General features: G+C 35.4%; 1 protein-coding gene across 1 annotated transcript; it reads left to right on the top strand.

Moving 5' to 3' along the window:
* The first annotated feature begins 2,761 nt into the window (after positions 1–2,761).
* Positions 2,762–3,693, top strand: LOC129743822 (uncharacterized). The gene is made up of 2 exons (XM_055736021.1): positions 2,762–2,856; positions 2,939–3,693. Exons 1-2 carry the CDS (start codon positions 2,851–2,853, stop codon positions 3,623–3,625), a joined length of 693 nt encoding a protein of 230 aa, XP_055591996.1. The 5' UTR covers positions 2,762–2,850; the 3' UTR covers positions 3,626–3,693.
* Positions 3,694–14,528: the final 10,835 nt, after the last annotated feature.

The following is a 14,528-nucleotide window of genomic DNA, read 5'->3' as shown; positions in this document are numbered from 1 at the left end:
GTATTTTAAAAACATTTCAAAATGCTGTAAATGTAATTTCTTAAAATATCGAGAAAATCTTGAAAATGTTAGAAAAAATTCTGAAAAGTCTATAAAAATTCTAGAAAAATGAAATAATTCTTAAAAAATAGTAAACTTTTTTAAGTTTTTTGAAAGTGGTTGTGAAAATTTGAAAAAAAAAAGATTTTTGTTAAAAAATCTTACAAATTAGAAAATTTTGAAAAATTTTGAATAGCATTGAACATTTTTTATAATGTTAAAAATTTTGAAATAAAAAAACAGAAAAATTCTCAAAAATCCTCAAAAATTCTGAAATATTCAGAAAAATTCTGAAAATATCGAAAAATTCTGAATACTTCTGAAATATTCTAAAAAAAAAACTTAAATCATCTGAGCAATTCTGAAAAGTTTCTGAAAATTCTAGTAATTTTTTTTAAAATACTGTGATATTTATTTGATGAAGATAACATTTCAGAGAAAACCTTAACGAACTTGCGTTCCTCTAAAAGGTTCCTATTTCAGTTAACAAAGATTAGATTTTAGTATAATTTAGCTTACATTACATTATATTAGCCGCTCTAGATTATTTCTGAAGAATTTTTTTACACGGGCTTTGAATATGGGTACGCTTTCGCTATTCCTTATGTCTCTACTCAGACGATTATACAAAGTTGGGCCTGTTGTGGCTAATCTTCTTTCTCCAACTCTCGTAGAAGAATTTTCAACAAATAACCTATCAATAAACCTGGTGTTGTGGTTATGTGTTACATGTTGTACATTAAAATTGTGGTGGATGTTTTTAGTTTTTACAATTCAGTGCATAATGATTATCGTTTGCAGTCTCTCAAGCAGCTTATTGGTAGGATATTATGACCTGACAGTTTATATAATTCTAAGCTAGGGTACATGAGAAGAAGTTTTAATATAGATTTTAAACATTTGTTCTGTTGAACCTTCAATATCCTGGCTGGGCCTGAAAATTCTGAACAATTTTGAATAATTTCTGAGCTATATGAACTCTTAAAATATTTTATGAAATACTGGAAAAAGTATGAAATTTGTAATATATTTTTTTGTTCAAAATCAACTTTAAGTTGAAATTTTTTGAAAATTATGAAAATTGTGATTATTTTCTTGAATTTCTGAGTTGTATTGAAATTATTTGCAAAATTTCTGAAAATGTTTATGAAGTTCAGAAACTTTTAAGTTTCGAAAATTTGCTTAGAATTCTGAAAGATTATGAGGAATTTAGATTATTTTTTTTTTTTGAATTGTCAAATTTAATTGAAATATCGAAAATTTCCGTAGAATTCTGAAAGATTTTGAGGAGTTTAGATTTTTTTTTCGAATTGTCAAATTTAATAGAAATGGTCGAAATTGTTTAGATTGTTGAAAATTGTCAAAATGAATATTAATTATCAAAGTCGATTGAAATTGGATTGAATTATAATGTATCCATTTTTGAAAAAAGCTTGTGTTGGACTCTTTTTTTTCTTTTTTTAAATTTCAGTGATCAAGACGATCTGAACTTAATTGGCAATCAATCAGCAATTTGTAGCTGTTTTGCTCCCAACTCATCACCGATAGCAATCAATCATCTCCGTTCATCGAAACAAGACGATCCAAAAGAAGCTTTTTCAGTGAACACAATCAAGATGCGAAATATAAATTCTTATAGAATAATAGGTAACAAATCTTTCTTAAGTTGGATTGAAATTCTAAAAAAATGCTTTTGTCGGTGTATTTGGCGATTAAGTTCCGATCTCTTTTGATTATTTTTTTCCCTTTAATCACGATTTTATGTGTTAAATGATGCGATCAAGCTTGGGCGGTTCCGGTGGCAGAGTTGAAATCGGACAGCAAGGTGCAAGAAAAACAGCTCACTGAAAATTAAAAAAATCTAGGGTGGATTTCGGTTTCAAATTTGACCAAAAAAAAAACTGTGTCATAAAACACTTGGATAAGGTATATTTTAGGGTTTTTTTTTCTTCAATAAATCAATGCTATTTTTCCCAATCAATATTTGAAATTTTACCCAGAGTGTTTGATTTTGTTTTAAAATAGTCTAGAAAGCAAAACAGAACCTAAACTGCTACTTGGACTACAAAATGTTGTTCACAAAAACCTCCAAATTTGTTACTTGTCCCTCTTATAAATGTCAAAATTTAAATATTTTTATTTTTGGTAAGTTGCCATCTAAAACCAAGTGTGCCTATGTTTATTATTTAATCCTGCAGTAAAAAAGAAAAAATCAACTAACTTCTCGATCCACCCTCAGTTATTTCCGAATCAACAGCCCAGAAAAACAACCGAAAAAAATGCATTGCGACGATTAACCGTAACGGATTTGGGTCGAACTTACACGCGGGTCCGACCTTGGCCTCCGTTTTTTTTTCATTTTGTGGAATTACATCTTTTCATATATGACCTAACTGTATGTATCGTAAATCTGTTGAACAGGGTTGTAGTTCTTCGAATAGTTGGTAAAAACATTTTTATTTTTAATAACAATTTACGATTGAATGATAATTTGTTGAACTACTAAACAAGCTCATATCATATCATATTTTTTCTCAAAGAAGACAATTTTGAGTGATTTTTTTTTCTAGGATTCAACCATGGCCGGTTAAAGTTTTATTTTCCGCCCCGTGGATGGGTCACTAAAGTTTCACACCAGAAGTGACCGATTTGATGGCACTCTGGAGGTCATCGCATCGATTTTTCGAGCTTGTTTTGATTTAATATCTATAAAAGTTGTTGGCCACCGGCCAAGATGGGTCAAACGCAAGTTAAGCCTTCGGTGAATCGGTTTAAGTGAAGCGAATCTGTGCGGATCATCAGTGCAAATCAATGAAGGTAGCAACGCAGTTTGATTGGGTGGTGATTCGTTTTGTGAACAAGTGAATTGATTGGGGTTTTTTTTTCTCTGATATATCAGGTATTCGTGACGATTTTGGCCGCTGTGGCCACTGTTGGGGCTCAGGGAGTGCCTCCGGTGAATCCCAATGGACAAGTTCCGGCCCCAGTGGATTACCCGCAGCAGTTTGCCCCAATCCAGCCATTGACGACTCCGTTCAACGTTGCTCCGGATGGTTTCTACGGGTTTAATCCTTACAGTGGACCAGGATTTGTTCCAGGATTTCCTCAGTTTGCCCAGCCAGGATTCAACCAGTTCCTTCCACTGCCATACCAGTTCCCACAACAGTTTGGACCTCCGGCAGCCTACCCACAATTCCCATTGATCCCGCAAATTCCTCAAGTTCCCACACAACTTGCCGCAGCTCAACTTCCACCATTTGCGCAACCTCCTCAAGTTCCTCCATTTTTGGATCAACGTTTGCTTCAACCCGGCAATCCTCAGCCAAATGGAGCAGCTGTGTCCTACTCGAGCTTCCAGGTTCACAATAACACTCCCCAACAGCAGCAACAGCAACAATCCCAAGCAGACGAACCTACTTCAACTGTTCCGGAACAGGGAGTCAATGGACTGCCAAAGCCAGTGACGACCTCCACCGGAAATGACAATCAAGCTCCAAGCAATTACGGATCAGCTTTCGGTCGATACGTGACGGCCAGTCCTCCGGCTGCCGTTGGACCCGGTCGAGTTGCTACGAATGCGCAGTAAGAGATGTGTTGAAGCCAATCAAGAGTCTAGTCGTTGAGTTGGTTGTGAAGTAAAATTTTGTGCAATAGTGGCGGTTTTTTTTCGAAATTTTCTTTCCAATTAGCTTGACGTCAAAAATTAACTTTAGTTATTACATTTTTAGTTCTATAAAAAGTTAACAAAGTGTTATCCGAAAATAAACAAATAAAGCAAGACTAAAACTTGATATTTTCTTTTTTCAATAACTACATAAAAAACAAATTATGTTGTGCTTCTCAAATTATCTGAATCGGCACGTTTCAGCAAATATATAAGACGTTTTATACTTATGTGATAAGTCCGAAAAGAAAAGGCTGAAAAGATGACTTTTATCCTTCTTAACAATACATCGATAAGTTTTTTCCAACATATTGAACCCGCTTTAAAAATTGGTAAGTTTTTTGGATGGTTTAAAAATGGTGAAAAATAGAAACAATAGGATTAAACGCCTCAAAATGAAATAAAACTCGCCATCAAAGTAGCAAAGGAACCTAAGTAACCAAAAGTTCCATAAAGCGGCCTGTTAAAAGCCTACTCAGCCCTGTTTTAAGGCTGCCGCATAAAACTCCTACACTCAACGAAATCGACACATTGGGGCTATGTGTCAGCTTGTATAGTTTTTTGCAATTTGTTAAACAATTTAAAAAAATGTGTCCCACATATAGCCAAAAACATAGAATAGTTATATGTGGTGACAATTGAAATGCATATGTGGAACAAATATAAGTTTTGAATATTGGCATACAGAGGCTATATGACAGACATATTGAATCAATAAAGCTTTTTACTGTGAATAAATTAATTTATTTACAAAAAAAAATCTATATGTTTGAACAAACTACACTTTTATAACCAACACTTTTTATTTATTTTGCTCATTTTATTAAAAAAAAAAATACTTTCAAGCACTGGTATGCGGCGGCATCAGCCCTGTACTGCCTCCAACCGTGGAGTTTTTCCTTCCTCATGACGAACTGCATCCCAGGCCCAGGTCTTTTCTTGTTTAAACTGTATGCCTTATTGATAAGTACACGGGTCCGGATCACATCCGTTCTCCGAGCTCCAGCAAGCAAACATTTTTAACTCCTTTTCCGAAAACCACCGTCATTTGAGCCGAAATCCTGATGGAAAAAAACAATCACGGTTAACTTACGGTATTTTCCAGTGATAACTGACCTTAAAACTTACTTCCATCAACTCCAGAATCGATTGCTGAACAGGATCCTTTGCCTCCGAGAACATTTTACGCACGATTTCTCTTTTTTTTCAATTTTCGTTCCGATTCCACGCAATTGAAATCAAAATTTTGTGCGCGCCATTTTGCAAGAAAAAACAGACTAAAATCATCGACAAGGGGTTCGATGTTTTTTCGACTGGTTCCACACGCTCATTCTAATTTGGTCAGCTCACTTTATTTATTCCACATACACAATATGTGTCAAGAAGTTGGATTTCATAAGATTCAAATAAATTAAATGTGTTGAATGATTTTAAAACCGTATGTGTAACCGTATGGAGAAACATACCATCTAAATGTAAATTTTTTGCAGTGTACCCCGGAAGCTGCTTGTAGTCGGCTTTGACGTAGGTTTCGTCGTCCATTACCATCGCGCTTTTGCCGTCGTATTTCGTTTATCATCGCAATTTGGAGTCACTATCTTTTTGTAAGTCGGTAGTCCGGCTCGTTTTTTGGCTCGATGCACGGTTGTAGACGATACACCCAGCTTATTTGCGGCATCTCGGAGAGAGAGGTTAGGGTTTAGCTTGAAACTACCGGCAACTCTCTTTGTCGTCTCAGCGGCTTCCGGCTTTTCGATTTCCCCCGATTCAGACTTCCTGGCTGTCGAAAAACGTTTCCAAAACGCTTTAATTACATTTGTAACGGTTGATTTGGCAATTTTTAGTGATTTTACCAGCTTTGCGTGCGAGTAGTTAGGATTTTCGATGCGCGAGCAAAATTTTGATACGCTGCTCTTCTTCCTTGGACGGCATTTTGACAACTGAAGAGTGAATTTCAAAATCAAAATAGGAGCAACATTCTACACACACACACCTTCAAAATGAGGGGTGTTCAGGTATTGAAAGAAATACGTCAAGTTGATATTGATCAAATTTTGACTATATCACCCTTCATTCCGGTGTCGATATAAGCGCTGTACGGACAATTTTTTCACCGACTGTATGTCAACTTAATTAGAGTTTTGGATTGGATTTGGCTTAAACTGTGGATTATTTCGGGAAAAATTCGGGTTCATTTCCTCAAAATTAGGACAACCGGGTTAGACCAGGCTTTCTCAAATTTTTCTGCGCAAAATCAGGCAATCTCGGATAAAACCGGGCATTCTGTTCAATGCGCATTTGCCGGTTGTTGAACTAATTTTTACATAAATAGGTACAGAATTTTATTTTTTTTATCTTTCCAAAAGGCGATGGAAGAGAAAAGTTATTTTTTCTCTCCTTAACCCTAATCCACACTTGAATGTCAATATGATACTGTCGGAAGTTTGGCGGCCTGTAACTTTATTCGAATGCATCCAAACGATAAAATCTCTTCGGGGACTCTCAATGAATTCATGAAAACTTTAATATTGAATCATTACTTTTTTATAAACGTACCCTGAAAGCCCAGGAAAAATAACTCCCTTATCAGGCCTTGAATGTCAATTTGACACTCCTCGCTTAAAGCCGTTATATATCTCTCTCTTGTTTCTCAACCATTTTTGCGTTTATTTGCGGTGCGTTTATAAAAAAAGTAATGATCAGTTACGGAATGCTCGGAAAAAACTTCAGTTAGTGTCCAAAAATGCTGAAGCTTGAAGCTATATGTTGTTATTACACCACAAGAATATGTATGAAGTTGACTTTCTGGTGAATAAAAATTTATTGCGGAAATCTTTAGTTAATATACTTTAAATCCAGTGCAAAGTAGAATTGTAGTGCAAAAAATCTGAGAAAAAGTTCGAAAAATAGCTATCTTTGAAAACTCGTCAAAAATTCTGTTTTTCGTATTTTGAAAATCTAAGGATGCGAATATGTGCCAAATTACGTCAACTCTTGAATCCTTTTTTCAAAATTTATCTGGTGAGACTTTGCAATTTTGACGATTCATTGATTCAAAAGTACGGTTTTTACATCACTTTTTTACATTTTTTGTGGTCATGATCTTAAAAAAATTCAAAAAATATATACTTATGTGCAACGTATAGCTTCTAACTTCAGTATTTTTGGACACAAAGTGATTTTTTTTTTGAGAATTCCGTACGTGATCTAAAGTCTTTTTTCGGAAGCATTTATTTCGATTTGTTTTTCTCATACTTTGAATTACGGAAAAATTGAAGTATTGTAGGTGAATTATATATGAAAAACTTATTTGTGTAACATTACGGGATTTTCAAAATTATAAATTTTGCAAAAATCCTTTAAGAAACAAGAGCAATGTATTGGTTTAAGTCAGGAGTGTCAAATTGACAATCCAGGGATTATAATGGTTAAAAATTTCAGAGACGACTGAGGGTTAAGAAAAACCTGTACGATCTGTCTAAAGTTAGGTGAAAGTTTAGCTGCATACCACTTGAACTTATGCAAAACCATCAGTGAAATTCGGCAGCGCTTTCATCGCCTATTTTCTGAAAAAAAAATCAATGCCTACTTTTTTATAATATCTTTATTTGAAACCAAGGCTGGTAAATTTCAGTCAATTTCATTCTACCCGACCAACGTCTAGTAGTCAATGTTATCGAAAGAATATCAAAGTCATCTACGAGTTGACTGACCAAGCTACAATGTCGGTCAGTCAGAAATGTCAATATTGAATGAAATTTTTTTTACTCCACTCGCATCACACCTACGATCATCTTTCTATTTTATTTTCAGGCTGTTTTGGGAGGGATTTTACGTTATAAGTTGCATAAAGTTGAAAAAATTTAGTTGTTGGCCGTAAAAAGAAAAACGTCGTAGCAAGCATGATGTCGTTCATTCAACTTGGTCATGAAATTGTAATCATATGTCGCTGACCAAAAACAGTATCACATGACATAGACATGCTAAGCAGTATCAAAGTCGGCTGACATTGGCCGTCTGACACTGATAATTTGCAGCTCTGTTTGAAACTGCTACAATGCCTACTTAGTAAATGTCAAATAATTGGTAAACCAACTTTATGTTACTCAAAAAGATCATAATGCAGCATTAACAAAAACTTTTAAAGCCCAGCAGCCGCTAACGCTGCTCAGTGCTCACCTTTAAGACATTTTACGAGCATTCATTTGTCAACCGTGGCGTTAATTTGACTGTTTCGGTTTTCACGAGCAGCCTAAATTGTTTCGCTCCTCTAGTCGTGTCAAGCAGCAACACTCTTCCTTTGCTTCCCTCGTTTGGACCAGATGGTGTTTTATTCATATTTAACTGATTCCAACCGCCAAGCGAGCGTGTCATGTTATGATAATTAATCAGCTGATTGTGTATGACACATGGCTGGGCTACAAATTGTGTGCGGTGCCAGTTCAGCAAAGTTGCTGGTGAGCAGTCGACCGGGGGCTTAATGAGCTACCTTATAGGTTGTTGATGTGGCTTTAGTTGGTGACTTGATAGGGAAATAATAAAGGCGAAACTTGCTAAAGCAAGAGTGACGGGTTTTGATTAGGTGTTACCGCTATTTTTGTTATCATTGAATGTGTTTGAAAAACAAATCTGTTAAGAATAGATAAAATATATCAGAATTGTATTCGATGTTAGCAAGTGTGACAAATAAGCAGATCCAGGCGATAAATCAACACACGTGCCCAAACAGCATCGATCTGCATAAAAATCATTTTGATGATTTCATAAGATATAGTAAAGTATACTAATTTTGTACACACTCGCATATTTTTTAAAGAAGTTCAACACATAATTGTGTTATTTATAAGAACAACAATCGTATAACCTTTTAAACAGGCCTTTGAGTCAAATTATCATCTATATTGTGGTTTACACGTCACTGCAAAACAATTTCCACTTAAGGATAGGTGGAAATAAAGCTTTCAAATTAACATTAAAAAATGCAAGAATAAACAGTTTGAAAAAATTTTTGAAATTTTATAAAATAGCTAGAGGCTCAGTTTGAGAGTGGAGAATTTTATTGAAAATTAAGCAAGAATCAGCTTTTGGTTAACGGCGTGTCCGACCAGAGGAGCAACATGCACTGATCCTGGATTGGCAGCAACATACTTGGCAGCAACGACTGGAGCACCATGAGCAATATAGTTGTTGTATCCTTGTCCATAACCATATCCGGCCCATGGAAGTCCCCATGGGTTGACCTTGGCAACATTGGCCTGAACGACAGTTGGCTTCGCTCCATACCATCCGTTTCCGTTGATCCAGGCATTGTCATAGACAGAGTTCACTGCTGGCCAGGATCCATGAACTGAGGAATAAGGATACGAAACCAGACCCTTGGTGTTCCAGTTGTTCCATTCATTCCATTCATTGTTCCATCCGTTGTTCCAGGAGTTCCATCCCAGGGATTGGACTGGCCACGAGTTCTCGACATATCCGGCTTGAGAGGCAACGGCCAAACTGGCTACCAGAAATGCGATGAATGCCTTTTTGAAGAAAACAAAATAAATTGAGTGAATTTGATAAATGCTAAGGTTCAGAACTTACTTTCATTGTTAAAGTTGGTTGATTTTTGGAGATGCGAGCTGTTATCTATAAGTGCCAAAGACTTTGTATGATGTCAAATGAACTTTGGTCGGGCTTTTATATCCTTGTTCATCGATTTAAGTTCTGCAAAATTGAATCAAATAATCCAATCACTTCCTATGGTTGACTTATGAATGATGGTAAAAAAGGTGAACAGTAATTACGTTTTCATTGCCTTTTTTGAACAGTTAACAATTTCGAAAAAGCTTTAACAAGAGAATGGAACTTTCAACCAAAGAACAGAATAAAGATGTGCAAGGATATAAAAACCTCGGCCACGATTAGTTGACATCATACTAAGTCTTCAGTACTTCAAAGCGAACAGTTGCTCCCAAGCTCAATCAACCAAAAAAATGAAGGTGAGTACAAGTTGTTAACTTAAACTGTGAGCATAAACTCATGATTAACATCGTGTACAGGCATTCATCGCATTCCTGGTAGCCAGCTTGGCCGTTGCCTCTCAAGCCGGATATGTCGAGAACTCGTGGCCAGTCAACTCCCTGGGATGGAACTCCTGGAACAACGGATGGAACAATGGATGGAATGAATGGAGCAACTGGAACACCAAGGGTCTGGTTTCGTATCCTTATTCGTCAGTTCATGGATCCTGGCCAGCAGTGAACTCCGTCTATGACAATGCTTGGGTTAACGGAAACGGATGGTATGGAGCGAAGCCAACTGTCGTTCAGGCCAATGTTGCTAAGGTCAACCCTTGGGGACTTCCATGGGCCGGATATGGTTATGGACATGGATACAACAACTATGTTGCTCATGGTGCTCCAGTCGTTGCTGCCAAGTATGTTGCTGCCAATCCAGGATCAGTGCATGTTGCTCCTCTTGTTGGACATACCGGCAACCAGAAACTGATCGTTGCTTAGATTTTGATTCGCTGAATAAATATTTTTGAAAATTGATTCTTTATCATATTTTAAGGATGACATTAAACGATTCGTGTTCTAAACTCAATTGCCATGCTAGGATTTCTGTAGGTACTTTCCCATGGAACAAATTTATAAAAATTGAACATTCCAAATGCAAGTTCATGACTGGCAAAGAATTTCATACCAAGGATTAAAAAAATCCTCAAAACAACTTCATATTTTCAACTTAAACAGCTTATTAAGTTTCCAGTATCTCTTGTTTGCTGAGTGAAGGTATTTCAAATCCCTGGGAATTATCTTTTCACGTTTAAGTAATATATAGGAATAATAATTTTCCCGTTTTAAAACAATTTATAGTTCTGATGATGAATGAAGCACAAAAACAGTCCCAGCAGTAAGTTAGGAAGATCTTTCTTAACCCTCATCCGTCCCAATAATTTTCACCCGCCAGACACCCAAGCCACCAAAAGTCCCATATCAACTTAAGCTCGTGCCTCCAAAGTTCGAATTTTGCTGAACAAAGGTTCCAAGGAGAATTGATTCCGAATTTTCTTGAGGCATGAAAGTTACAAAATGTTCCTCAAATATCTTTTTTTTAACACGACAATCGCATCACTCAGTATTAAAGTTACAAATAGGGCCTCAAACAGCCTTCTATGGACTTGAAGTTCCAAAAAGTTCCTGAAATAGCCTTTTTGTGCCATGTCAATTGCTTCCATTCAGTATAAAAGCTCCAAATTGAGTCTCATATAGCCTTCTATGGACTCGAAGTTCCAAAAAGTTCCACAAAAAGCCATCTTTGAGACATTTCATGAATATGAAATGTGAACGAACATCACAAAAGGGCTTATAATCAATACATCATTTTTGTAGCTTGGAAATTATTGAATTATCTAATTTATATTGAAATTTAAACTTAGAACAACTTAAAGCTAACTCGCAAGGGTTTGTTTTTGAACAGAGTAAATTTTCTACATTAATATATTTCATTCAACTATATTTACTTATCACGAATTTATCACACATTGAAATTCAGTTGAAGCAATTAATGAATTAAATATCAAGATTAACTCATGATTTTGTAAAATTATGCTTCACAGTTAGAAACATGGAGTTCTAATTTTTTTAAAACCGATTTTATTTTAACGGACGTTTGATTTATATGCCGTTTCGTAATGTTTCTATTTCTGGGTAATAATTAACATGGGTCTTCGCTGCTGGCCGCTGGCTGCCCTTGCAGGTATTCTAGGAAAGCTATTACCACTTCGAATTTAAGCTGCTGGTAACATCTAGGCGTAGCCTAGTGGCAGCGTGTTTGGCTATCATCTCAAAGGGTCGTGATTCAAATCTGGTATCAGGACTAATTTTTTTCATTAGGTTGTTTGATTGCTCGAGTAAGCAAATAAATCAAATGTGTAGTAGAACTGGCGTGCGTTCCGGCGTGAATCGAACAAAGTCAAATACAAAGCAATGAAGTCAGATGAACTGAGGTGGTTGGAGAAATAAAGATGGATGCCGAGAAACCGGCAGCACCACATGGTGGTGACCGAAGTTAGAGAGGGAAGAAGAGATTTTTTTGTGTTTTTTCTGATTAAACGATTACTTGTAACCTGAACAGGAGGCCGATCAAATCTGAAATGAAACTTCAAATTTTCAATAGAACTTAAATTTTGGGCTGAATAAAACGAACTTCAGCACATTGATTATGCTGATTGAGTCGTGTTTGACCTTTTAAACGAGACTTTTGGTTTCTTGGGTATTTAGTCCCATTGGATGATTGTTTTGTTTTGCTTCTCGATCAAATAAAACCCGCTACACACATAGTTATTTATTGGTTTAGGGTAACAGACTTATTTTGGACCGGGTACATATTTTGGACCACCTTGCAGCTTTTTTCGAATTTTTCTCTCCTAAATCATGTCAACTATGAAAATTTTCATCAAATATAGTTAAAGCTACTTCTTATGATTCTAATCATATCTAAGATTCCATTTAAATAAGCTGATAAGGGAGAGAAAATTGAAAACAAAGTTTAGATTTTTAACGGTTGGGCCAAATCAATCCCATTTCAGGAGGACGTGTTATTATTAGAGTAAATTTTCAAGAAGTTTTCTGCCTAGCTGTGATGAATTTACCAACTACAAACATGTTCACAGCTATGATAAACCACTTGAAAACTAGTTTGCAAGCCCGAAGAACCAAAAAAACTGGTTTTGATAGCAATTTGACACATGTCGAAAATAGGTCCTACTTAATTCCTTAGAAACTTATTTTGGACCACCCAACATAACCTGAGTATTTAACTTGCTGTTATAAGTTCATAAACGTAATAAAACGTTGTACGACGATATGAAAAGAATTATGCATACTATTTCAATCGTTTGAATTTTAACATTATTTTATTTAATCAACTCGCTAAAGCCCAAACCCGCCTTCAGACGGGGTTCACTTCAATCGGCATAAAACCAGGCCAATCATTATTTTAACTTACTTTTTGTGCACTATGTTTCAAACTACGTTAATCTTACAATCTATATTAATGGCAATGTTTGATAAGCAATTGTCAAAAGCTACAGCTTAAAGAAACAAAAAAACAGGCACCATTTTTTATTAAGTCATTATTTTTTATGAATGAAAAATTATTGACAGTTTGGTCAAAAAGATTCAACCATATAGGGTTGATTTTCGAGAAAAAAAATTGGTTATTGTGAACCTACATGTAATGCATGCTTCACAACTAAGTTAGGTAAAAGAGACGAAATAAAAACCCCGTTTAAAGTAGGGGTTGAGAAAAAAACGACCACAAATTGCAAATATGTAACAGATTTTAATATTTGTAACAGTTGAAATATCTCGGTTCATATAAGAACAATTTTAACAAATAATATATTCAACCATAACTATGAGATAGTCTTAACATGTTTCAAAACTTAGAAAAAAATTTTTATCGTAGAACAAAAGTTATTTTAAAACTCAATTTTTGTAAATTTTAAAGCGAAAAAAAATCTGGCTTTTAGATGGTTAAAAGATCGCAAAATTCTCGTATATTTTATTATTTTTTTTATATTTATGTATTCTACAGAACTGAAGCCAAACCAAATCCACTGAGGTTTTGGAAGTCAAAATGGATCAATTGATGTTGCGGAGTTGATGATGTCAGACTTATCATTGGGTCGCCTCAGGAAGATTTGCGTTCTAAAAATTGATCCTAGAGATAAGTCAACTGGTCAGTGTTAAACACTGCAGAACAAATTTCGTCGAGATTGCAGTGTGCTGTCGGAATTTTCAATACATTTGAAACACACTGTATAACTGAGGATTTTTTCTGTTTTTGATCTATTCTTATCGAAAACTACTGTTTAAAAGCATTAGAAGTTATTGAAAGAAAAACAGATGGTTGTAGAAGGAACTATTAAACAAATAATTGTACCTAAATAGAGGCTGGGGAGAAATTTAAGAAAGTAAGGTAAAGAATAAATTAACGTGAACAAACAAAACTTGACTACAAGAATAAGGAAGGTAAAGATCAACTGAAGTATTGTTATAATTGCGCATCAATCGCTGTCGTGAAAATTTAGAAATTTAGGAAAAAAATTGATTCAAATTAAGGGTGGTCCAAAATAGGTCCAGAGGGTGGTCCAAAATAGAAACCTGGTGGTCCAAAATACCGACCGGTGTAATAATCGAAGAAACGAGTTTTTAGGCTTAAATCTTGATATATTACAAAAAACGACGATATGTATGCGATAGAAAAAGCCCTGATCTTAAAAATAAACGGAAAAAGCAGTCAAAATTTGTAACATGTACTTGTTTATTTCAGAAAATAACATAGCCACTTCCCAAAGCGGTCCAAAATAGGTCCGTTACCCTATATGCCACTTACTTTAACTTCACTGCACTTGTATGTTTCAAAACAAAGAACCATCATCGAAGAACATCTCCGGAACCTGATTGTGTTATCCGATTCACACGATGTTTCTGCCATGTCCTTGAAAAATATTTTTGATTGTATTAATAAAAAAAATCGAATTCCGCACCTACCAACTCAAGCACAAATCAGTTTAGTTTCTCTTCCAAACCACAACAAAACAATGAATCCCAACATAGTTGACATTCGCCATGCGGCCCATGCCATTACTCAGTTGAATTTAAAGTTACGGGCAAGGGAAATGGACTTAAGTGATCGGTCAAATGAATTTCAACTGAGCGAAGAAAGTATCCAGCAGAATTCAGTTCCAGCCACTTAAAACTCATTTGAAATGAAAGAAACTCACTGAATTTTCACTTTTAAGTGAATCTTCCAGTATTTTTTCAATGTG

This window comes from Uranotaenia lowii, chromosome 2 (genome assembly GCF_029784155.1).
Source record: "Uranotaenia lowii strain MFRU-FL chromosome 2, ASM2978415v1, whole genome shotgun sequence".
NCBI classification, from domain to species: domain Eukaryota; kingdom Metazoa; phylum Arthropoda; class Insecta; order Diptera; family Culicidae; genus Uranotaenia; species Uranotaenia lowii.
Note: the sequence above shows the minus strand (reverse complement) of the source record. Positions and strands in the feature narration are given on the sequence as shown.